The sequence below is a fragment of the Lonchura striata genome, chromosome 5 (assembly GCF_050655825.1).
Source record: "Lonchura striata isolate lonStrDom1 chromosome 5, ASM5065582v1, whole genome shotgun sequence".
Classification (NCBI taxonomy): domain Eukaryota; kingdom Metazoa; phylum Chordata; class Aves; order Passeriformes; family Estrildidae; genus Lonchura; species Lonchura striata.
Window position 1 is genome coordinate 38,225,293 of NC_140707.1, and position 25,552 is coordinate 38,250,844.

Here is a 25,552-nt window from a genome sequence, read left to right on the forward strand (position 1 = left end):
GGTAGGTCAGGAAACATGGCTCTTCTAGTAATGGATTGTGCAAGGATTTAAAAAACAGGGTCATTCAGTACATCTTAGGCAGAGATGGATCTTCTGATCCAAAGGGAACTGCAGAGGAAGAGTTGTTTCCTGAAGGTCCCACTCTTCCTGGGAGATGCAGGCAGGGATGCCTCATGCTCTGAGCTCCTCCTCTCTGTCTTAGAGGTGTGAAAGAAGTGGAAACATCTAAGAGAATCTCAAGCATCACCCTAATTGGAAATATTAAGTGGTCAGAGATATCTGGCAATCTTTAATTCACCGTGGAAATTACCCTTTCTCTGCAAACAGGTGAGATGTTCTGCCATCTAACATTTGGGTATGTTGTCTGGTGTCTAGCACTGAATGTCTGGCAACTACTCCTATTGTTGAGAACAATGCTCTGTGCCTTGCACTACTGGATTTGATCATGGGCTTGACCATATGTGGGAACAGATGCTAAGGGAAAGGATCTTGGAGGCTTCAGCAAAATTCCTTCTGCTTCATGCTTGGTGACACAAGAGCTGTGGAAGAGAGTGAAGGTAAGGGGGCTATGTGTCCATCTTCTATGGCCTCCTGTTCCCACCTGGGCAACCTTTGATCCCAAGTTGCTGGAAGCTTTCTTAAGCCTTCACCCTGGGATGAGAAAGTAGTCAAGTGGCAAACCCTGCTTCTAACCAAAGCACAGCAAAAGACTCCATGGCTTTTAAATCTCAGTCTCTTTATTACAATTCTCATCCCAGTAACAAAGATCGAAATGTTCCACATCATGTAGGAGAAGATAAAAATGGCTGTAAATTCAAGAGAAAGTTTTTTGCATGATATCTCAGGGCCAGAAGTATCCACAAGCCAGAGCACTTATTTTGGAAGGGAAGAAGGCACAAAAGGCAAACAACCTTTCCCAAGGCTTCACCAGAGACAGCCCAGCATCCTGGCCATAGCAGCCATTCTTACACACTTTCAGCAGCACAGAAATCAGGGACATTTCCATTGCAATGACACAGTCACCAGAAGAGCAGTGAAATCCCTGCTCCAAAACTGTCATTAGAGACAATTAGTATGACATGAGGATAGCATATGCATGTAGAGACCACAGTGATATGGAAAGCGCTGTCAAGTATTAGAGGAATAGAAACCACCCAAGAAATGTAACTGCATTTTGCACATGACCTGTTTTATCAAAGACTAATGCAAAAACCACCATTCCTTTTCTTGACACTTGAGCAACGAGGTTGAGAGGGGAACAGAAAAGGCAAATCCATTTATTTTCTGTGTTATGGATGTGCAAAGGTATTGAAGATATTGTAGTTGTACTGGTACAGCTGTGACAAGGTTTGACATGATAACTGTAGTAGAATTTATCAGATCTGGTTGTTCAAAGTTGTGTGTAGCTTGCACATTATTTGTTGCACATTAGTTGGCAATTAAATACTTTTTGAAAAATGCCTGGATCTGTGACCAAGCATGAACCTGAGCTTTAGAATAAGCCCTGGGCTCCCCACCCAGGACTGCTCGCTTGTGAAAAATGGGGTGGCTTCCTATGTGGTACAAGGGGAAAAAGGGTGGGTCTATGCAGTGCCCTGTTCCAGGGTAGGAGAGAATCTGAAAATTTTCCTTCCCTTGAGCCTGCAGAAGCTTGCAGAGTCCAGTAGCATAATACTCACTTTTGACAACACGGTCATCTTGGCCCACCACAAATAGAAATTGTGCCTCAGCTTTCTCTAGTGGGATCCGGCTTTGGTTGCCAGGGGCTTGAAAGGGATCATCAATGACTTCAGAATAATCAAGGAATTTGGAATTGGTGGCCTTGGCTTTGTGTTCATATACGGTCACAGTGGGGATGATTTTATCCTTGTAAGAGAAAGGAATACATGTAGCAGCAACAGAGGCATTGAGGGAAGCAACAGCCATGATGTTCTTCAGGAAGGCAGCCATGGCAAGGGACACTTCACCTCCTTTGGAGAAACCGAGCAGGCCAACCCCTGGACCCTTCACCTGGGAGATAGGAGGAAATGCTCATCAGTGCTGAGCTGAAAAGCACAACAGCTGATTCATGGAGGGTAAGACTGTCTAATGCTGAGAGTTTCCAAAATGTCATGAAGAAAGTCATAGCAATGAATCTTTTTCCTTCTGGAAATGACAGGCACACCCTCCGGCACCTCCTATACTTCCTCCTCACATTGTACTTCAAACCACTCGCAATCAGAATGTTCCCTGGTATGCTGGAATCAGACAGGAGTGAGGACATTATTTCATCCATCTGGGGACAGCTTGTAGGTCACAGCTATGAATTATTAGTCTTAGACCCTGGCAGATTCTCTTTACTTTTCACTCTTGAAACTGTAGGAGGACATTTGTTGGCAACTCATGAAGGCTTTCTCCTTCACACACTTCCCACCTGGTTACATCTGATCTGTCTCTTGTGATGTTCCTCTGTCTTTGTGTCTCTCTTTCCACCCCTCTTCCAGTGCATCTATACTTGCCCCTTCTCTTTCCTAGAACTCAGACACCCAAAATCTTTGCAAAGGCCAGCCCTACCAGGTGAGTATTTCTGCAGCTTCCTCCAAAGATGACTTGGGCAAAGTTAGAGGACTTTACAGAAGTGGTTCCTGGAACTCAGAGGAAACGGGTGTTCCTACCTGTGGGTGCTGCAGCATATAGTTCACTGCCTCTTCAAAATATTCTAGGTGGAGTTCCTTTGGTTCCTGGGGCAGATCATCAAATTGATAATAAGCCAGGGCGAGTGTGGCAAAGCCATGACTGGCCAGCAGGCTTGCTCTGGACTCAAAAAGACCTCTTCCATATCCATGTATATCAATGATCCCTGGAAAGGTGTCTTCTCCTGGAGCAAACAAGACAAAGATCAGAATTGCCTGAAATGATTCCTTTCAGTGTTTCTCTAGTTTGGAATGCATCAAATGAGGTACCAAACAGGAACTGCAGAAAAGCATCTAATGGGGAAAAGACACTATCAGTCAGCTGTGCAGTGTCAGCACCTGAAAAAATTCTAGAATGTGTTGCAGAGGAAAAAAAGTGCATGAACATAACCTCTTAGGTAAGGTGCAAACCTTTATTTCTTTTAGTAATCAGCAGTACTGTGCATAGTGCTTAGGGTCAACAGGTCTTTGGTAAAAGAATCTTGTTCCAAATTCTCTTCCTGTAAGCAGCCCTGTAACAACAAGTGCTTCATCTATCACTATAAGAATCCTCAAGGTATCATGGTTTGATAGATGCAATGCAAACTAGAAACTGTAAGATTTTTTGTTTGTATTGTGGCTTTTTAATATTTGGGATCCTTTGAAAAGCTGTAAGTCACCCAAACCATTACTTTTTTTTCTTTTGCTAGTTGTGTCTGGCAACAATCAGTATCGAATTCTGCACAGGATGTCACAGGTATCTCAGTGGGTAATCAGCAGATCAGCAGATCTCTGTTTGGATCTTTCTTGGTCCAGGATGCTCTTTTCCTCATCCTGGGAGAATCCTGAACCTGTCCAGCCAGTGCAGGGAAAGAGAATGCTTTGCATGTCGTATTTCTTCAGCCTGATTAGTTTTGGGACTAAAACCTACAGGAAAGCCTCACAAGCCACAGACCAGAGAAGGTGACCCTGGACCTGTTGGGGAGTGGAGAAGACCTAGCTCACACCTACTTCTGGCTTGAGGACAGCCACAGGCCTGAGTGGGCTCATGCCTCCCACACTTTGAGAATGCCTTTCTACCACAGCTTCACACCCTACACCACAGTGGCCCATGAATCCACAAATAAGGCTGCAGGTGGAAGGTGGGAATGTGCTGCAGGGTGGGTGTCACAGAGATGAGGAGAGAGCGAGCACAGCATCTGTTCACTCTCTGCCTTGGATCAAGGAGAGCCCTGCTGTCAAAAGTGTTGCTGTGTTCTTCCTTTTTTGGCTGTTTGCATGCAGGCAGCAGCACATCTACTGGTGCTTCACAGGCTATGAGCACTCAGAGCAGTGGCTGTGTGGCCAGGGGTGAGGAGAGCAGTTGTCTGTGGCTCATGGCTCAGCTGAGTGTGGCAGGATTCTGTGGACTTGCACTGAACAAGCCCAGAGGAGGTGGTACAGCTGAACGAGGCCATGGGGGTGCTCAAGGGAGGTGCAACAGTACTGTAGCAAAAGTCCTTTGAGCTCTCGGCCTCTACATAGCCTTATGCCATTTGCTGAGGAGTATCCAACTACTGAACCTGAATGTGGAGATGTGTGGTATAGAAAGCAGGCTCAGGAACTGAAAATCATGATGGGGTACCTCAGTGCAGGACAATTTGAGTGTGGTGAAATCATGGTTGTGAAACACATCTCCAAATAGAACTAAGAGAAATACTGCCTACAGACTGAGTTTACAGTCCTGCTAAGTTGAAGCTTGTTTGTGGTGGCAGTAGGGTAGGGATAAGTGCTTTTTATCTGATGCCTAGGAAACAACTCAAAGTGCCTATGAAACAATTCAAAGTGCCAGGCAACGTGTGGCAAGGGCCACATTTTAAAACACAGGCAAAAGGTGGAGTCAGGGAACTCGGAGGAAATGCACTATCGTTTGACTTACTGAAAGTGCCTCAGCTGAGGGGAAGTGGGACATTTTGGATATAGAGGGTATGCAGGTGGCTTCTTCCCTCTCCTAGTCAGCAGATGGGGTAGAGGTGAGGCAGGGGAGGGAGTCCTGGCTTAGTTGTGGGTGGGATGCTAAATGTGTGATATCAGCCTTCCCACACCCGGGACTCTGCCAGGAAAGTCTTGGTGTAGCTGCCCAGAAGATGCTGGAGACAGGTGTTGTTTTGGCCAAGCCTTACATCTCCAAAAGATGCTCTGCACCTTTTCCGGAGCAATTCGGTAACTGTCTTTTCCTGCTGGAAAGATTTATTCCCTGTAAATGTTCTTGAGCCCCTCCTCTTCCTTTTTTCACAAACTGGTGATACTCACCCCAATATGGTGGGCTATGGTCACCAAATAGTTACTATAATTAGTTGCTGTTGGGGGAGAAGAGAGAACCGCGACCCCTCCCAGTGAGTAAGAATCACAATGACTGTCACAGAGCCCTTCCCCACCACTGTATTCTGCAGCTTCTTGTCCAGCAGCTCTCCTGGAACATTCACATTCACTTGCCGTGAATTTATTAATGGTTGTTTTTTGGTGTTCTATTTTCTTTTTTTAACTTCAAGGCCCAGGTAAAAATGGTTATTCCTCTCCCTTCTGCAACTGTGTCCTGGCACATGCATGGGCAGGTGAATTGGAAAGGATGGTCAGGCTGGTCAGTGGCATGGGAGGGAAGAGAAAAGGATGGGGGAAAGGACATGGGTCTTTAATAGACCCCTTCACAGAGGTCATGGAACAACTTTCACCAACCAAACACCGGTTTAGAGAGAGCAGGATGGCTGCAGTTGGTACTCACCAGTGGGCAGGAAAAGCGTCGCCCGGATCCTCCCTTCTCGCACCGGGACTCTCCGCACCCCGTCCCGCAGGAACGCCCGCTCGTGCTGCGCCTGGGCCAGGAGCCGCCCGCGGCGCTCGCCGTGGCCCTCAAACACCTCCAGCTGCAGGAGGAAGGGGCTCTGCACGTCCCGCTTTACCAGCCGCCAGAAAGGCTTCTGGGGCTGCAAAGCCCAGAGCAGCCCCATGGGCTCCAGGCCGGAGAAGCTGCCTCCCGGCAGCGCAGGACAGCGGGCGAGGTCCAGCTCGCCGTCGTCGCCCGCCCGGTAGCGCGCACTGGCCTGGAAGAGCTCTCCGGTCTCGTCCCGCAAGGACGCGCGCAGAGTGACCTGCTGCCGCGGGCCGAGGCCCTGCACGGCGATGGCCAGCGGCTCATCGAAGAGGCTGCGGGCGGCGGGCGACAGGCGGATGGAGGGGGCCACGGAGGAGAGTCCCCGGGCGGGGGCTGTCCCGGGGCTCCACGCGGGGCTGCGGCCCCGCGGGGCTGCGGGCGCGGGGCCGGGCCAGGGCAGCCGCCTCTGCCAGGCGCTGGAGCTGGCCCGGCACAGCGAGCGGGCGCTGACCTGCCCCATAGCTCCGCAGTTGTTGAGTACACTGTGAGTTGTGTCTGCATTCAAGCTGAGGCTTCTTTTATAAATGCGGTTTCCCACACACAGGCGGGGGTGGGGGGAATTTAAGCAGGAATGGTGTGGATCTACACGTACTGGGAGATGCCAGATTTGCCTGGAGCCACTGCTGCATCCCTGCCAGCACCCACAGCAGGGCAGAATCATCACAGCTGATCCCCTGACACTGATGGAGCATCTCAGCTCAAAGAAGAGAAAGCTCCAGGGACACCTTATTGCCACCTTTCAGTAACCTGAAGAGGCCTGTAAAATGGGGACAAATTTGTTAGTAGGGCAATGGCTTTAAACTAAAAGGCAGTTGATACTTAGATTAGACATAAGGTAGTTTTTTAAGGGTAGTAAAACACTGTCCCAGGTCGCCCAGAGAGGCAGTGGATGTCCCGTGCCTGGAAGCATCCAAGACCAGGCTGGACAGGGCTCTGAGCAATCTGATCTAGTTGCTTATTGCAGGGGGGTTGGACTATATCACATTAAAGGTCCCTTTCAACCTGAAATATTCCATGATACTAAGATCTCCAAAAGGCAGCTTCTCTCTCCAGCTGTTGATGCATAGTGTGCTTATCTGCTGTGGTCAAAGTTTTCTACAGCAGGCCTGCTGGACTGGACACAGACACAGTTGCATCCCTCCTTACTGGGTTTCTCCCGCAGGCTCTGTTTTTTTCCCTCAAACTCAGCCAAGCTGCAGGTCTGGGAACATCTCAGGCAGAGGCAGTCCCACCAGCCAGCACTGCTCTCCCAGATCTCCTGTGTCATGTGGTCTTGCACCTTTTGTGTGTGACAGCACCTGGCATTGCCATGAGCTACCCCAAGACTTTGTTCCTCCCTCCCTTCCGCTCTGTCACATTCTCTTCTGGCCCACTTTAGCCCATGCTCAAAGAGCCTTACCCATGCTAGGGCAGGCCCAGAGATGTCAGACAGTGCTGCTGAATCATGCTGGGCAAGGAAAGGCTACAATGGGGACACCAGGTGCTGAAAATGTGACAGGGCTGAGAGGCAGCTGCTGGCTCTGAGGTTTGCCCTGTGTGTACCAAAAGGGCCTGGAGGACACCTGCAAAATGGAGAAACCCAGGACAGCTGGTTCAGCTGGTGCAGGGTGATGGTGTTCACAAAGGAGGTGGCAGCCCTCCAGGTCTGACAGAAATGGTGCTCCCTGGGCCCTGGTTTTGTCCTCACAAAGCAGTCGGGGGTGCTGGTGGCAGTTTATTGTATGCAGATGTTTTGGAGTGAGTGTGGCTTACCTGCTGAGGAGGGCAGGAGGCTCTCAGGGCCTTTCAACCAACAGGGCCCTTGATCTACCCTGGGATGGGAGAGTGGCCAAGATGCAAAACCTGCTTCTAACCAAACAACAAATGATTACACAGCTTTCAAATTTCAGACTCTTTATTGCAATTCTCACCCCAGTAACCAAGAAGGCAAACAACCTTTCCCAAGGTTTAACCAGAGATAGCCAAGCATCCTGGCCAAAGCAGCCACTCTTACACACTTCCAGCAGCACAGAAGTCAGAGACATTTCCATTGCAATGACACAGTCACCAGAAGAGTATTTCCATGATGTTCTTCAGGAAGGCAGCCATGGCAAGGGACACTTCACCTCCTTTGGAGAAACCGAGCAGGCCAACCCCTGGACCCTTCACCTGGGAGATAGGAGGAAATGCTCATCAGTGCTGAGCTGAAAAGCACAACAGCTGATTCATGGAGGGCAAGACTGTCTAATGCTGAGAGTTTCCAAAATGTCATGAAGAAAGTCATAGCAATGAATCCTGTTCCTTCTGAACAAATGACAGGCACCTCCTACACAAAAATTTTTTCTATTCCATGCAAAACATTCCCTTATGATAGCCAAGAGAGAACAAGCACAATAAGACCTTTTGAGCTGTGATTACAAGAGAAAATGAGATTATTTAGAGCTAAAGTGGGAATGTTTTGATATTGGGAGACTGTAAGAAGAGATCGGGGTTTTCCTATATTGGACAGGGACAGTTTCAGCCAGCTCAGAAATGTATATGATGCTGCTCAAAGATGAGGGGGAGGTGTTTTTAAATTTCTTTTTATATCTCTCTGTCTAATCTGTTATTTATTGGCAATGATTTAAATTAATCTTCTCTAAGTTAAATCTGTTTTGCCCATGATGTTGGGCAAAATATTGATTAATTACTCGCTGTCCTTATCTTTACCTGTAAGGTTTCTCTTCTTAGTTTCTCCACCTCTCCTGTTGCTAAAGAGGATTGAAAGAGTGGCTTGGCAGATATCCAACAACCAGCCAAGGTCAACCCCCCACTGTTGGCTACCAGTAAAGGATTTTTTCTTTATATTTTCTAGACTATGGGTTCACATGTGGGCATGTGGTGACAATTCATGAAAGCTGCTTCAAAAAATGCAGGTGTCTCCTCTCAGTCACTCTGAGATGGAAGTATCTGAATAGTACCCATGCTCTGCCCTTCCAGCACATACGTGTTTGATCCTTCCCCTTTCCTAGGTGAGCATTCTGTCAGGTGCTAGCTAAATCAGATGAGTATTTCTTTATCTTTCTCCAAAGTGGCAAAGTGACAGGCACACGGGGGACTACCAACTCCCCTCCCCACTTTTTGTGTCCCTGTAGATGTTGTGAAACTCAATGGTCCTTGTGTCCTTCAAAAAGATGATGTTCCTATCCCCAAGGGTCTGATTATGAGAGCAAATAAAGGCTTACTCTCTCAAAACCTTCCTGTCCTGCTCAGCTCTGCTTGGAAAAATTGGTGGATATGTTCCCTGTACCTTCATTTGTGTTTCTGCACTGCTTGGAAGCCCGTGAAGGAACCCTCAGCGTGGTCCTTGCCTCACAGCATGCAGAACGTTCCCCTACAGTAGCCATGGTGTAGCCTCTGGAGGACACGATGCTGCCCCATGCCTTTGGTGCCTGTGCTGTGCTGCCTGTACAACGGGGCCTGCAGGCCTGTGCTGCCCTGCACAGAACCAAGCTCTTCCTTACAGAGTAGACCACAGGCAGCTTCCACCCAGGACCTGAGGTAACACAGCTTATGCGGCCCTGCCCTTACTGAACAGCACAGAAAGACATTCCCTTGCAAACACTGTTTGACTGAAGATAGACTAAATGGAGCTGTTACCTTTTACAATAATCTTACAATACCTTAAAAGATTGAAAGGGGACAATCTCTGCTCTGAACCACATCTCCGTGAAATGGGAAAATGCTTCTTTGTTTGGGGTTCTTAGCATCTAAAGGGATGTAGATTAGTGTTAGCTATAATACATAGCATTTTTAGATACCTTACAAAATATGAATGCTTTTCTTACTGGGATCAAAATGGATCACCACCTCCTAGTTAAAAAAATTTAGTATACTGAGCAGGTCTCAGCAAGAAATACCTTTCTGCAGAAAGAGCAATGAAGAAAAGAGAAACTCTGTGCCTGGCTAGCCCTGCATAAATCTGTGAGGAGTACCTGTAAGGTTTCTAGCCTAGGTAATTTCCAGAGTTCAGTGAAAGGAAAAGCTAAGGAGAGTTTATGCTATCTTTGGGTGGCATTAAAGTGCTCAAAAGAGACACGGGGGTGCTTGCAGCCATTGCAGGCTGCATGCGCTCCTGGTGCAGCTCTGCAGCACAGCCCCAAGCAGCAAAGCTGCAGTGCTGGTGCCTGTGATTGCACGTAGAGCACACAGAGCAACCCAGGAAGGGCACCACTGAGACACAAGATATTTACCAGGGACATAAATGGTGGGGTAAGGATGGCTGACCCTCTGGTGAGGATGAATAGATAGGGGGGTCAGAGGATGAGATTGGCAACAGCATTTCTGTCCAGCCACTGGTGCTTCACAGAGCCAAGAGGCCTCAAGGGCACCTCAGGATGATCTTGTGCAATTTTACACAGCTCAACTTTCAAGATTTAGCAAAAGCATACAGTCAAAAGAGGGAGGAAAGGCTGGCAGTGTTGCAAGTGTGGGATCTTGGAGGATATAGTGTACACTTAAATCCCGAACAGTTAAGAGTGTATGGATGCCATCTTGCAAAACCTGGATAACACAACAGCTCAGAGGAGCATAGGGTAATGCACCCTGCTCACTGTGGGTATATCTTTAGGAAGCTTTAAAGACAAGAGTATCTCTCACCTGCTGACTGCTATGATAAAATAGCATTGTGGAAAATGTTTCAACGGTTTGCCAGTACACAGCCAGGCATATATATTCATGTAACTTGATAGGTCCTAAAATGAAACTTTTTTCACCCAGCACAAAAAACCCCAAACATATTGGAGGGTACTCCACTTGCCTTGAAAGGACCAATAATTTCATTGCTAAGGGCTGCTGTGGGGAAACCAGTGGGTCAATATATTTTATCTCTATTATTTGACTGAAAAGGAAGCAAGCGAGCCTGAAGGATTTAAAATGCAACAAATCATGTTGGCTTGAGAAACTCTTACTGCGTCATTCAGTAAGGGCAGGGCCACATAGGTGGGTGTAATTGCTCAAACTGAGTGGGAGCTGCCTGCAGAACCCACTTTTAGGAAGGGTAAATGGGTGACCAAGGGATCTTCACAACACAAGTGTGAAGGCCACACCATATAATGCAGAATAGCCCAGCAAAGGCACACAGAATGGTGACCATCACCAAATATGCCTATGAACAGTATTTCCTGCATGCAGCTGAGCAGATTTAAAATGATTTAAAATATGTGAAAACATGATGATTTAGAAAGCTACAAGGAAGTTCACAACCTTCCTGAAGTTACCTAGGGTGTAGTAACATGGCTGGTGAAAAGAAGATAACCAGTTCTCTTCTGTAGGCACTTAGCCCTGCAGAATTGCTCCTAGAGCAAATACTTATTTTAATCAGAACATTTGATTTCTCTACCCATGACAAAGCCCTTCTACCCCCAGATGAGATGCAGAGACCTGAACTGCTGATTCATATCTAGCAGACAGAAGGCAAGACCAAGACAGAACATTTTCTAAACAAGTGTACTTTTATTTTGTGAAAAAAATAAGAGTTAGACTTTTGCCAGAGGTTTCTTCGTAATCAGAATACCTTTCTCAAACAGAAGTGTAGCTAGAGAAATCTTTTCCTCCAAGGTTTCACATGGAAGGTTAGCTACACTTACATGATTTGGATAGGAAGACAGGAGAAATTCAATACTGTCTGTATACTCGGGATCTAGCTCAAGGAACTTGGGTTCTTCCTTATGATACACTCTTGAGTTTTCTGTAGTGTAGTACAGCATCACACCTGCTTCTTCATTACACAGTCTAACGATGCCATGACGGAGCAGGCGTACTTCGGTGTCTTTTGTTATCAGAATATCAACATTGCAGGGGCCTCCATCTTGCCACCGGGCCGGGAAGCCATAAACACTCTGCGCCTTTTCACTTTCAGTAAGCATCGGAGGAAGACAGTCATGAAGAAACGACTTGGCTCTCTGATCCACAGCAGCGTCGATGGGTGCATAGTTAACAAGTTTCTTTATCAGGCTCTGCACCTTCTCCACAAAGGCTGTTCGTCGAGCATCGACTGTGTCTGAGTTAGCAACACCCATATACCGCAGGTAGTCCATGGGAAGCCCCCGTCGGTACTCCACATCTTCCTCTAGGGCCATCTGCAGGGCAGCTGGGAGGAGCTTCTCCAGAAAGTCCCCCCAGGAATTCCTCTGGTAGGAAGACACAGTGATGTGGAGTGAATGTGCATCAGGGAGACAATCACCCTGGTGGATAAAGCCCCGGGGGAAGTACAGCAGGTCCCCGGCTTCCAGCACAGTCTCCAGCACAGGCTCACCGAGTTCGGGCTGCGTGAGGTTTGCGCTGGAGAACTGGGGCAGCACCTCAGCATCTGTTCGGGGCCTGTAGACACGCCAGTGCTTCTTCCCCTCCAGCTGCAGCACGAAGGCCTCGATGTCATCATAGTGGGGGGCAAAGCCCTGCGTACCCGGGGGCGTGAGGTAGGTGTTTGCCCCTGCCATGCTGCCGAACTGCTCCTGCAGGATGGAGAGGAAGTGCCAGACGGTGGGGGAGAAGGCCTGCGGGCAGAGCAGGCGCAGGGAGCAGCCGTTCTGGTAGAAGTCCCACACGACGGCGGGCAGCGCTCTGCCGGAGGGGTTGTGCGTCTCCCGCACTCCCTCGGCATAGCTGGTCACATCCAGGTGGGTGCCGAAGTGAACCTCTCCTCCTCGCAGGGCGGCATCGAAGTCGGCCGTGGAGAAGAGCCCCGCGTAGTAGCCGGGGTCGGCCCGCCGCACCAGCAGCGGCGCCCGCTCCCAGTGCCGCCCCAAGAACTCCGCCGGCGCCACCGGGGCCAGCAGCCAGCGGAAGAGCTCGGCCGCCCGCTGCCGGCTGTCCTCCAGCCGCGACAGCTGCCGCAGCAGCCCCGACACACCGCCGCCGTCCTGCCCCGCCGGCCGCGGGTCGCCCGGCACGGCCTTGGGGCCGCCGCCCGGCATCGCCTTGGGGCCGCCGCCCGGCACGGCCTTGGGGCCGCCGCCCGGCGTGGCCTTGGGGCCGTCGCCCGGCATCGCCTTGGGGCCGTCGCCCGGCATCGCCTTGGGGCCGCCGCCCGGCATCGCCTTGGGGCCGCCGCCCGGCGTGGCCTTGGGGCCGCCGCCCGGCATGGCCTTGGGGCCGCCGCCCGGCATGGCCTTGGGGCCGCCGCCCGGCATCGCCCTGGGGCCGTCGCCCGGGATCGCCTTGGGGCCGCCGCCCGGCGTGGCCTTGGGGCCGCCGCCCGGCGTGGCCTTGGGGCCGCCGCCCGGCGTGGCCTTGGGGCCGCCGCCCGGCGTGGCCTTGGGGCCGTCGCCCGGGATCGCCTTGGGGCCGCCGCCCGGCACGGCCTTGGGGCCGCCGCCCGGCACGGCCTTGGGGCCGCCGCCCGGCGTGGCCTTGGGGCCGCCCCGCGGTTCCGCGTCAGCCCCGGCGGCCGTCGCCTCGGGCCGAAGATCCACGGGGGCCTCCACGGCGGGCTCCGCGGGGAGCTCCGCGGGGAGCTCCGCGCGGCTCGCGGCTGGCGGCGGCGCCTCCGGCTCCGAGCCGCCGCCTCCAGCCCGGCCGCGCCTCGGGCGGGCCTTGGCCCGCTTGCGACCCGCGGGCAGCGGGGCCCCGCGGCGGCGCCGCTCCATCCGCCCGGCCCCCGCCACCCGGCGGTACACGGCGAGTGCCGAGAGCCGCCCCAGCTCCCGCTGCCCCGCCGCCGCGGCCGCCATGGCTGCCCCGCCCCGCCCCGCGCCGCCGCTTCCGCCGGGAGCGCCCCGGGCACGGGGCGGAGCCCGCGCGTCTGCCGCCGGAAGGGTGTGGGTGCGGTGTGCGCCGGGATGTCTTGTCTTTTGTCAGCGCCGCCGCTTAAAATGTGCTGGGTGTATTTGCCCCGCGGAAGAAAAAGAGAGATGGTTCCCCTTGGTGCGATGCAGGTCTGTTCCTTGGCTGGGAAGCTTCGTTCTGGAAGTACGCTCTAAGCACGTTCAGAAAGTTTTTTTTCGTTGTTGTTTTGTTTGTTTGTTTTTTCTGAAGGCATACCGTAAGGATATGCTTTTAGACAGCCTGGAATTACTTTGCAACCTAATGAATCTAGATGAGGTAACACATATTTAATAAGATCGTGTTGCACAAGGAATAGAAACCCAAATTGAATGGAACCAATTCTTGTGTGCCATCCCCCCTCCCGTTTTCTTGTGTTTCTGATGGTGATGGCAGCTGAAAGGCTGTCATCTCAAAAGAATCCCAAAAACCCCAAAGACTACCATGTCACACTGTTTGGTTTTTTTGTTTGTTTGTGGTGTTGTAGTGGGTTTTTTTGTTTTGATTTGTTTTTTTTTCCCAAATCCGCTCACTGCCTAATAACCTGGGCAGATCATTGTTTCCTCCCATTTTCTCTTGGAGGCTTTCCAGAAGGCCAACGTTAGTGCTGCTGGGCAGCCTGAGGGCTGCTCTGTGCTTCCAGAGGCTGCAGCTGCAGTGTAGGAAGCTTTGCTAGAGGGGTAGAACAAACCTCTGCTTGAGGCAAAGGTGAAGAACTGTAGGAGTTTGTATTGACAGACACTGTTTCTGACCAAGTTGTTGAAGCTTGAAGAAAATTCATTGTGCAGTACTTTTGTGAGAAGAATTTTTGATGAACTGCAGTAATTCATGGGAATGAATTTTGCATGAGAATTTCATCTCCAGAGGCTGCTGTGAGTCTAAAGCATTTAACTGCAGCAATTACCCAAGTGTGCCCAAGAACCCTCTGGTTCACAGGGTGTTATTAACCTCTCACAGATACGAGTATCATCTGCACACATATGTTAAACAGCTAACACTCACAAGGCGTGTGCAGATTTGCTGTGTGGGCTACTTAGCATATCAGGCATAGGCTATGAAGCTGAAAAGAGAATTTTCACCTTTTGCCGGGTTTCAACCCAGACCTACACTTCAATTTTTCCACATTTCAGGAGCAGAAATTAGTTAGGCCTAATGAGGATAAGTTCAGCTGTTAAGTTTCAATTCTAGAATAGATGCAGACGTCTCAAAGGTTTCAGGTTGTTTGAATTGCCTTAAAAACATAACAAATCAGTCTCAGAGAACACCAATATACTCTAAGCAATAAAGGCCTTTTTGTATATGTGCAAGAACAGCTATTTTAATTTTGGAGGTATTTTTCTGACGGAGTTCTTTGGGCATAGCCTTCGCAGCCAAAGCTGCGTGACGACAACGGCAGTAGAAGACTGTCCTGTTTTTGCCGCGATGGTTTTAGTTAACGGAGGCGGATTTTAGGCGTGCACAGGCAGCACTTCAGCCTCCGATTTCACGCCTGGACGTGTCCGGCTTTGCCAGCAGGTGGCAGAGGCCGACCAGCGCTGTGCACCCCGCTCTGGAAAGGCGCCCAGGGAGCGCCGCATCTGCCTGGCGAGGTGGCCCGCGGGGGCGGCTGGCAGCGGGCGGGGAGCGCAAGCAGCCCGTGCGTGCCCCTGGAGACTGGAAGAGAAGGGAAGGGCGAGCTCTAGTTCAATCCACTCTTTGTTTCCCCAAGGTTAAGCCCTGCTTACTAGAATAATCTTATCAGCTGAAACCGTTTCGACAGAACTGGACCCTTAACAAAATCGAGATGGAAGCGCTTGAAATATGATAGAAGTTAGGCCATTGTAGGCTTTAATTATATGTAAGCGTGGCTAAACAGGCTTGGGAGGGGGGGAGACCTTTGAAAAACCTGGGCATCTGGATTGTTATTTGTGTTACTGCTTAATTTACTGGAGTGCAACTGATCCTTCTGAGAAGAAGCTGGGCACTGTGCACAGAGCCTGACCTGAGTTACATCAGGATATCTGTAATGACAGCAGCAAAGCTGTTTTGGATGTTTACCAGTACATGGGGTTCAAAGTCTCATTTGAGGGCCCTGATCTTCACAGGGATGTCACTTTCTACTGCTGAGAGACAGTTGATTGACACTGGATTTTTTATGATGTATAACAAAATGTCTGAGCGAAGGACATGGTGGACAATAATAGTAGTTAAATCTCTATAACAAGAAAACATTTATTTTGACAATTTAGTCTTTCTAATAATAAATGCTTTTGAGAATAAATGATGTTGCTATTTTTCTGTGCAACACAAGAAAGGGTTTTGACCTGGAGCAAAAAGAGAGGGCTTCAGTATCACTTACAGAGATGGTTGTTTAGGAGTAGCCACAAGGTTTATGTGCTCTTTGCATTCATTGTCCAATATTTCACAGGAATTTGTCTAAAAAAATATGTGTCATGTACAGCTCTTTAAATAAACATCAGGAAAGTAATACAGGTCTCTGAATGATTAGGTCATCCCTAGCTGCTGCTTACACAGACAGAGTAGCAACTAGAGGCTCAATTAAATTTCTTAATTATAATTTAGCACAAAATTTCTTTAATTTTATGAACATATAAGCTGCATTGAAAGAGCCACATGTGTTTTATTTAAGAGGGCATATAAACGTGGTGAGTACAACCTATTAGAGAGTCACAAGTGACTTTAAAAGAAGTAAGTAAATGGCACCTTAAAGAGATGTAGGGTTCATTTGATATTTTAACCTTATGCCATTCAAATAACTGAAATCTCAAATTTAAGGAGGATTTTGGGTAAGGCCTGACCCTGCAAAGCTATGAGTAGTCTAATGAGTGGAAAGGGCAAAATTCTTTGCAGTTTCCTGTGTATTAGATACTCAGTTGTTCACCATCATGCAGACTTTCTCTGTGTTCCTGGCAAACCATTAATGTAAACCAGTCACTATTAGAAAGTTAAGCCCAGCTTAATCCTTCTTCTCATTATTACTTTGCTGGTGACCTTCCTTTTGCACCATCAGTTTTGTTCTCATGCCAAAACTAATACCTAGTAAGGATAAAGAGCATTTCAAGCCTTCACTAACAGGTTTGCTTAGCTGACAGTCTTTCTTACACAGCCTAGCTACATCCACTATGTCATCACTGGAAGGACACAGCTGGATTCTGAAGCCTGCTGCTCATTGTGAAAGCTATAAAGTTCACTGCCAGATAACAAGACTGAAAGCTAATTCAGGAACTGTTTCTCAAGAGCTATCCTCTGGCCTCCCTCGTCAGAGTGAATGCACTCACTCACTGAAGCATCTTTTGGCAGCAGCTTTGGCTTCCCTCCAGCTGTTTCTCTCTTTCCGAGGATTTTCTTATTCAGTGACTGGTTGTGGTCTTTAAGCCTGGTTATCTTGTACAAGGAGCCCCACTGAGAAAAGAAGCCTTCCCTGCCATGGAACAACCAAATTAAAGCACATTTGTAAAAATCATAATTAGAAGGTCCTGTCCTCCCTGTGAAATTATCTTTTTGGAGGGATTTGGAAGCACATGTACCATGTGACACAAAAGCAAATACATTGGAATTAAAGCTGAATTAAAATAATGTAATTAAGTAGGACTTTTGACTGAGTTTATTCAACCCCCTGACTGGGCATGTGTACTTTCAAATTTTGAAATAATTTTATGAGGGGTTTTATGCTTTTATTAGTTGCCATCTAGCATTCAGTAGCATTGAGCAGATACCATCTGCAGTGACTCCATAGGCAGTGATTAAATACAAAGTTCCAGACTTCAAGGCTCCAGTAGAAGGAGAGAAAGAAATGGCAATGAGGAGAAAATCCCCATCCTAAAATGAAGGCAAAGAGAACCTGAATGAAATACTTCTCCTGTGGGATTAATCACATCTAAAGAATCAAGGTAGAAAGTACAGTCAAACTCTTCCTGCATAAATCTTGTGCTAAAGAATATCCTTCTGATATGCCCAGACCATGGCTCTTGACAAGCTGTTTGGCTGATGCTTTTCCATGGAAGGCAGGTTTTAAAGGATTCTTGCTCCTCATATCCTTTCTGTACTAATGATGGCAACTGCATAGCTTTGCTCATTAAATACATTTATGCCCACTATTTCAAGATTAACATATCACTGTGCCAACACAGGGCAACCCTATTCAACACTTGCTTCTCCTGTAAGCTGTTCCTAGTCAAAAGCCTTACAAAAAGACTTTATGTTTTGTTTCCTATATTTAAGTTTTTCTGAAGTATTCTGAAATTGCTTGCTCACCTCAGATGCAGCACTACCAAGATGTAAATACTATGCAAACAGAATGCCTTGGTTTAGCAACCATATTGGTTCAGATCTGCTCAGAGCATGACAGGAGAAAGCCCCTGTAGTAATTGCTTATTTGCTTCGCATAGTAGATATGTATTGCTACTAGCCAATATGGCACCTTATAGAAATATTTTTGAACATTTCCAGTGCTCATCCAGATACACAAGCTCCTATTGTTTTATATATACTGCCGAAAAGATGGAATTCCTCTTTGTGAACATAGAAATGCATATATTTATACTGGTATGGCTTGTTCCTAGAAGGGATAACATGGTGAAGGGAGATTTAATCACTGACATTATTTTAGATAACCAATAGAGTAGAATGATGTTAAGCCTCTGGGTATCTGCAGTGGGGATAAAGGAGTTTGCATTGTCATGAATGTGTGTGTGATATATTCTCAGGTCCTTAGGGAATAGCATACTCTCCTGCTATCCCACTGAGTCCAGGAAGGATATTGGCTAGAAAGGCACAGTTGACAGGAGTCAGTGGGCATGACAGGGAGTCAAAGCCATTAATCCTGTGTATTACACAGGGAGTCCTGTTCTTAAAGAAAAGGTGATAAGGGGCAAATTTGGTTTGGTTTCTTGTGAATGCTATGAAGTATCTTCCATTTCTTTGTTATCTATGAGGATCAAAGCATTTAAAGCATTTCTTCCAGTGTCAGACCTTGGAGAAGTAATTTCCCCCCCTCCCATGGAAGTGCTGTGGGAAGACAACACACTCAACCCAGAAGGTGCCTTGGACCCGCAGTGCAGCACTGTGAATGTGCAGCTTGCTATGTTGGATGCTTAGTGTGTCCAGCTGAGTGACCTCTAGGGTCATCTTCCTTTCCTTTCCCACCACGGCCCCCTTTCCCTTCAGTCACCAACGACCATACAGGGAGGTCAAGTTATTAGCTGAGCAGAGAAGCAGTAATGGCAACAAATGAATTTAGCTATCTTATAAATATTTGTAAAAGCTATAAATAGCTGAAGCATACATTGGATTTTATTTACAATAGCATGTCCTGGCCTTTTCCTTTATACTTTTCATTTAGAAGCAGAGCTTCTTGATAATATGAGAGTTGTTAATTTAGAATTAAATTTTCATAAAAAATAAAGAGCATCATGCTTTACAAAAATTTCTGTCAGAAATACAGAGACTGTGAATAAGATGAAGTGTTATACTGAAGGTACTGGGAATGCAGTATTTAAGATCTATGATAAGTCAGGAATGTTTTCATAAAATCTGAAGAAAACTTGGGACTTGAATATTTGAGAGGGAAGGCAGCTCTCTGCCTTGATTTTGCTTTCCTTGGAAAGCAAAGGATATGCAAAAAGATGTAAGGAGAATCCCTGCATCTTCTCAGTTTAATTTATGAACAAGGGGTGACTTGGGGGTCAGAGCATCAGTCTGAAACTGAGTCAGTGTCATACTCATACTTCTGCCTGAGCACTTCCTGTATAAACTTGGTAAATTATTTTTGCACATGCTCTGAAATTCCCAGTGATTTCAGTTGCTTTGTTTTCTTGATGTTTGCCAGCTAACATTATGGCCCGCATTCTTTGCTGCTCTGTTTCTTTGCTTGATTCAGAAGCAAAGAGGAATAAGGGGGATGGTGTATGCAGGGAGAATATAATAATGAAGGGAAAAATCAGGTAATCGTTGCATTTAGTTTTTTTTTTTCCCTTCTTCTTTTCAGCTGAATGCACCGGGAATCGTTCTGGCTTGCATTTTGGATGAAGCAGCTGCTTGAAAGTCTGGTGAGAGGAGGCAGCTGTTTGAAATACGCATTCTGGTTAACGCGTTCAGGCCAAGCCCCGTATGTGCAGTCGCAAGGGTGCTTCTCCCAGAGGATTCCCCTGGGTAACTTCCCTTTGAAGCGCAGCCTCCCTGCTGAATTCAGCACCTGCTACTGTCTCCACTTCGAAAATGGAGGCATGCTAGTGTTTCTGGGGTCGAAAGAAGGGTATCCTGAGAATACTGTGGTTCTCAGTCTCAGTCGTGGAGGTTAAAGGAGCCTGCTCGCGATTTTCGTGCAAGCCTGGCCTCTGGCTGATGTAGGACATTACGGTTTCCGGAGAGCTGGCATTAGCAGCACGTCTCACTGCAGCCCCCAGGGAGGGTGGCAGTCACCACATGTGGTTTATCGGGGGGGTAACCGAGGTGGCAACGGGGCTGCGGGAACCCTCCTCCTGGTGTCGCCACCGCCGCAGCCGTGAGGAGATAAGAACCACAGCGGAACCGAACCGCAGACGGGCGGTGGGAGGCGCATCGCCCCTTGACGCATCAGGGGTCCCCGGGGCCGGGGGGCCCGGAGGTCCGGGCGCTCCCCGGCCGCGAGCCCGGCGCGGCAGCGGCCGCCGCCTTCCCGCCGCACCGCGCAGCCGAGCCCCGGCGGGGCGGGCGCACCGCCGCAGTGGCACCTCGGGCAGCCAATCCTGGCGCGCCGTCCCCGCCGCGTCAGCCAATCGGAACCGACAGCGAGAGATTGGGGGCGCCAAAGCCCCGGCGTGAATAAACCACCCGGGACCTGTGGGGCGGGGATGGGCGGGGCCGAGGCTTTGACGGGCGGCTCCTCACACCAATCCAAAGGCCGGACCTCGGGGCGCCTGGCCAATGGGCCGCCGGAGTAGGCGTGGCTGGCGGCGGGGGCGGGAGCGACGGTCGGGGGGCGGGGGCGGAGCGGCGGCGGCGGCGCTGCTCGGTGGCGACGGGCGGCGGAGGAGGCGCCGGAGGGAGGCGGCTGCGGGTAGCAGGTGAGCACGGCCGGGCCGCGATGCGGGGAAGGGCCTTCGCTGCAGCGGCCGGTGGTCGGAGCCGCAGGCGAGCGCGACGGGGCCGTGCCAAACCCCGTGGGGCGCGGGTGGGTCCGGCGGCGGGGGGGGGGGCGCCGGAGGCGGGGGAAGCTTGAGGGGCCGGAGGGGATGAGGGGGGGCAGGGGTACTCCGGGAAAGTGCGTGCGGAGGCGGCGGGCGATGTGGGGGCACCCTCCGGCCCCCGCCCCGGCGGGGCGCGGTGGGGTGGGGCGCGATCCCCCGGTGCGGCGGAGCGGGGGCCCGGCGCAGGTGGAGCCTGCGGGGGGCGGCCGCGGCACCGAAGGGCCCTGCGGGGAGCACCGAGCCGCCGGCCCGAGGAAGCGACCCCCGGGGCGGCGCCGCTCCCTGGGATTCTCCCGGGGCTGCCTCCCGTGCCTGCGGTCTCTCCTAGGCCTTGAATCCCGGCCAGGTTTCCGTCAGAGGGTCCCTCCGGCGCGGCCGCTCCCGGGCGCTTTGTACCGCTTGCCGCCCCTGCGTGGCCGTGGGAGCGAGGGGGCTCCGGGCAGCAGGGGCTCTCCCGAACCCGCTGCCCCGTCTCAGCTGGGGCTGGGCTCTGTGAACTTCGGGAGGCGTCGGGACGAGGCTTTTGGGCGATGGTACTGACGTCCCGGTCTGGCAGCGGGAGTTGTAGGGGAAAGGGCCCCGTGGGCAGCGGGGCTCGTCTCTTTTCACCCGGTTCGTGGCTTGGCCGGTGCCTCGGTGCGTGTGCGGCAGCTCGCCAGGCTGCACAAAGAACAGGCGGCCGGGTTCGGCCCGTCCTGCGGGCCAAGGAGGGATGGATGAGCAACAGCGTGCGGGGCGGGGGCTGCGGTGCGCCCGGGGAGCATCGCCCCGCTCCGCGCTCGGTCGGTCACGAAGGGTTAAAATGCAGCTCCCGTTCGGAGAGCCCTTAATTCCTTTTATTGCGCTCTTGGAGATGAACATTCTTCAAGAATGAAATGATTTATCCCTCACAGTAGAGTTAATGTCTTGCAGCAGCTCTGATCTACAACTCCTTCGGTCCAGTAGATTTATATAACCTGCTCATTAATGGTTTATGAAATGATAAGGGAGCTTTTCTGTGTGCTGATGTGTTTTGTGTGTTGTTATCAATATTTCCTAATTCAGCTGTCCGGAGTAGGAGAAGCTTATAGTTGTCAACAATGTATATTTCTACCATTTAAAGGATTTCATTTTGCTCTTGTTTTGTATTTTTGATCATTCTGCATATCAAGATAGGCTCCTGAATGAAGAGAGTGAATAAAATGGAAGGCACAGTCATTCTCTTTGGCTACAGTAATACTCTAAGTATGACTTGTAACAAAAAATGTAAATATTTAAATGGATTTCTGACTCAGTTCTATTTGACTTATTGATCTATAGTTACTGCTAAAATGGTCTTTATGATTATGCGGAGTTAATAGTTACCATAGAGAAAGAGATTGTTTTTCTGTTCATCAGTGAGTGTTTTCCATTTCTTCATCTCTTGGCAATTGTCTGTGGAAGTGCTGTTTTTTTCCCCTTAGCAAAAGTCTTACAGAAGAAATAAGGATGTGAACAAAGTCCAAAACAATGAATTTCAGATGTGTTCATTCTTGCCTGTGATTCTAGGAGTCTTGGTACCCTGAGTTATCCTACAGTAAAAGCTTTTTAATCTGTAATTGCATATAGTGTTGGTTTTAAGCCTCAGTGAAAATTTAGATTTACAGAACTCTAAACCTAACACATAAAATATTTTTTTCCTAAAATATACATGAGAAATGAAATTCAAATGAACAATTTAAATCCTTACTAGCAGAAAATTTATTTTTTATCCTTGGAATTACTTTCCTGCATTTATTATTTAGCTTAAATGTGTGGAAACTGAAGGCGCATGTAAACTAGATAGAGTAGACAAGTTTGTTTATGTTTTCATGTAGTGTTGTGAAACCTTCTGATTTTTTGTTAGCAGTTTGACAGCATTGTGCATTTGGGAAGAAACCTAAACCAACAAGCCACATTGGGCTCTTAAAACTTGCCAGACTTCTAAATCTTACATTTTGTAGTTTGATAGAGCTGCTTGGTGTCGGAATGATCTGTAAGTAATTTTCTTTCCTACCATAACGGGTATGATGGATTAAAAACTTTCTGAAACGGTACTGGAAGTCTTTGCAAAAGTGCTTCCTTCCTCAGGAATTGAAGCTATTGGGAAAAATATACTGTAGTAGATTTTTTATTGTGTGTTTGTGAGAGCCTATTACAGCACTGTGAAGTATGTCTTGAATTCTGCCTATAGCTGGTTTTATTCCACTAGTAATATTGATGGAACTGCATAGCACTGGAAAAAAAATGCTCTAATGCTATAGAAATGTAATCTTTTGTACTCTGGAAAAGATGTTTTAAAGAAGCTGTCAAGTAAGAGACTGGCAGCCAAAGCTGGTCTAATTGGTGACTTTTTAGTTGTATCCTACTTACTGCACTCATCTACTTGTCTGACACTCTGCTGACTTTGTTCTTTCTTTAGGGGAGGGGTGAAAGTTCACTTATAGTTTTGTTCTCCCAGCTTATCAAGCAAGCTTGGTTTAAACTCATATGAAATCTTGTCCTTAGTCTTGTGTTTGGAGTTTGCTTTGATTGGTGAACATATATTAAAATTACAGCTTTCTTGTTAAGTCTCAACTGATCTCAAAATATTAATAAGTGAAACTAGACCACATTGCCTTTCTTTTCCTGCAGAATACCAAGCATAAATTCAATCAAGCTAAGACTTAACATGTCCTCTACAGTCATATTATTGAATTACCACCACAGCAGCTTTGATTTTTCTGCCGATGCTTTCACCAAAAGGATCTGTTTTCCCCCGTTAGTCTTTCTTTGCTGATCCAGCTGAAAATGGCTGTACAGAAAAATGTTAAGCTTCAGTTGGATCAACTGCCTGAACTGACTTCATGGCTATACAAATGTTATTGCTTGCATAGGAGGAGGAGGAGGCTGTGACCACTCTTTGCTGAAGCAGCTCAATTTTAGTTTTGCCTAATAGTCCTGCCTTGTCAATAGACTTGGCAGCTTCAACTGAAGCTGTGGTGGTTGTGTCTCCTTCTTGACTGTGCATCTTCAGCTGCTGGCAAGGAGACCTTTGTTGCTCTGAGTTAAGTGAAGTCAGGGAGTTAATCAGGTGTTTAATTGCTTTTTTTTGTTTTGTTGAATTTTGGCTGGATCATATATCCGAACTGGCAGATCATCCAGGTTAGGGAGTGGAAATGGGACTTAGGTTGAAGTGGGGTTGGAGATGGGGCTCTGATTGAAATTTCCTGGAGCTTTTCTGGAACCATACATTTCCATCAACATGACCTGCGTTAACAAGGACTTATAGCAAAGTGTTTCAAGCTGGTTTGGCAGGTAAAAATCACAATAAATTGGAGAGTGTTCTTCCATTTCTCTCAGCTGGCATGTTGATGTGGGTGGCAACAGTAATGAGCAGAGGATTCAGAACTAGGGATGTGCTCAGCACAGTAACCTCAGACTGACACAGCTGTGTCTGGAAGGGGATTTGTTCTCATCATAAGGGTGGGATCCATCAAATGCTCATTTTGAACTCATGTTCTTTATGGTGTATAGTTAAAACAGATGTTGCATCAGAAAGAACACAATTTTAATAATAAGCAAGATCAGGAAGACTTTTCTGCTGTGCAGGATGTGGCTTTTGTTGTTATTTTGTGGGTTTTGTTTTGTTTGTTTTTTTCCTGGTTTCCTTTTCTTTTTCTTCATTTTTATTGAGCAAGACTTGCAATTGGCAGATACTAGTTTGGATGTATAAATGGCATCAGCTGCAGTTAGACATTCATCCAGACTTCTCTGAAGCATGTAGTTAGGAGATAGCTCTGAAAATGTGAATTGCTTTGTTTGGAATTTGTCTTACATAGTTATTCTTTGTGGAATCCTGGTGTTCTGTAGTAGTAATTACCAGATGTGATGGCTTTAAGATGTTTCTGGATGGTAACTTTGGTTTATGCAGAGTTGTGACTGTAAGTGTGTCAGGACAAATTCATTTGTGTGTGAGAAATTGCTTAAAAAGAATACGCATGCCAAAATGTAAAGGTGCTCTTGAGGAAAATATAAAGCCATTAATTTCAGAGTCTGGGGATCTGAAACAAGCTCTTGGCTTCTTTGAGTACTGAGTCTGTAGGATTTTTGAGATCTTGCTGGTGGGCTTTGATACTGAAGCCAGAACCAAAGGTGTTACCTTTCTAAGTGAAACTGTGGTTTCAAGTACAGTGTATTAAAACTTGGACCAAACTGTTTGGAATCTTTTTCTGATTACCTTTCCTTTTCTGGGAAACAACAAACTGGAACTTCCTGGTGAACTGGATTATAAGCAGTACTGTAGGTATTACCTAGAGAGTTTACTCTTCAGAACTGCTTTCTGTAGGTGTGTACTTGGTCATTGGCCTGGGCTTGTTCACTGATCTAAGAGCTGCAAATGTTACTGAGACTAAGAAAAAACCATGTACTTGGCCAGAACCACTCTTACTGCATGCTAGCTGTTCTGTTTGGATGTGACCACTCTTAATTAGTTTATTTTCCTGGGGCAAAAACTCCAAGCATCAATGATGTCTCCTTCTTTTAATGTTGTTTCAACTTCATTAATGCAATTCAAGCCTCTGTTGAGGCTCTACTCTCAGTGGTGGAGTGATTTTAGACTGTTAAAGAAGTTTGTTTCTGTAATCCACCAGGACTGGAGATACCTTGGCATTTTCAGTGCTGTGCAGTTTGCTGATGGGCACCACTGAGCATTAAGAGCCAAACTCTCCTCGGTATTCAGTGTGCCTTGTAGTGCTGAGTGGCTCATAAATGCTTGGATCTTTAGTTAGCTGATATCTTTGTGTGTTGCCTTAAGATTTTGAGTGAGGGTAGTCTTTTATCAAAGACATTAATTCATCAACTGCTGTAGTAAAAATCTGTGGAGACATGTGAAGGAATTTGTTCCCCATATGGAGGAATGACACAAATAGAAACGTGGTTCACAATTAATATAGGCTGGGTCTAGCTTTTGTTTAGTAACTAATGATACAAGTGTTGGATTTATGTTTTCCCACAGTATAAGGGAAAAGTGTGTTCCTGCCTTCCAAATGTGTTTAACAGCAAAC

General features: G+C 48.1%; 3 protein-coding genes across 43 annotated transcripts in view; 1 reads left to right on the plus strand and 2 right to left on the minus strand.

Moving 5' to 3' along the window:
• Positions 1-715: 715 nt before the first annotated feature.
• LOC144246485 (acyl-coenzyme A thioesterase 5-like) lies at positions 716-6,037 on the minus strand. Its single transcript, XM_077784134.2, has 3 exons — positions 5,413-6,037; positions 2,655-2,857; positions 716-2,010 (listed from the first exon to the last, which is right to left on the minus strand). Exons 1-3 carry the CDS (start codon positions 6,020-6,022, stop codon positions 1,429-1,431), a joined length of 1,395 nt encoding a protein of 464 aa, XP_077640260.2. The 5' UTR covers positions 6,023-6,037; the 3' UTR covers positions 716-1,428.
• A 4,977-nt stretch (positions 6,038-11,014) lies between these two features.
• On the minus strand, positions 11,015-12,706 carry RIOX1 (ribosomal oxygenase 1). The gene has a single exon (XM_021533627.4). It carries the CDS (start codon positions 12,687-12,689, stop codon positions 11,058-11,060), a length of 1,632 nt encoding a protein of 543 aa, XP_021389302.4. The 5' UTR covers positions 12,690-12,706; the 3' UTR covers positions 11,015-11,057.
• A 610-nt stretch (positions 12,707-13,316) lies between these two features.
• NUMB (NUMB endocytic adaptor protein) overlaps positions 13,317-25,552 on the plus strand; it is a 96,584-nt gene continuing 84,348 nt past the window's right edge. For 27 of the 41 annotated variants that reach the window (XM_085581924.1, XM_085581939.1, XM_085581926.1 and 24 more), the window contains exon 1: positions 20,311-20,387. The gene's annotated coding sequence lies outside the window, so the exon portion shown is untranslated. Of the gene's footprint in view, positions 13,492-19,330; positions 19,392-20,310; positions 20,495-25,552 lie in introns of those variants that run through there. The other 14 variants (XM_085581925.1, XM_085581930.1, XM_021533567.3 and 11 more) reach the window with 5 other exon arrangements.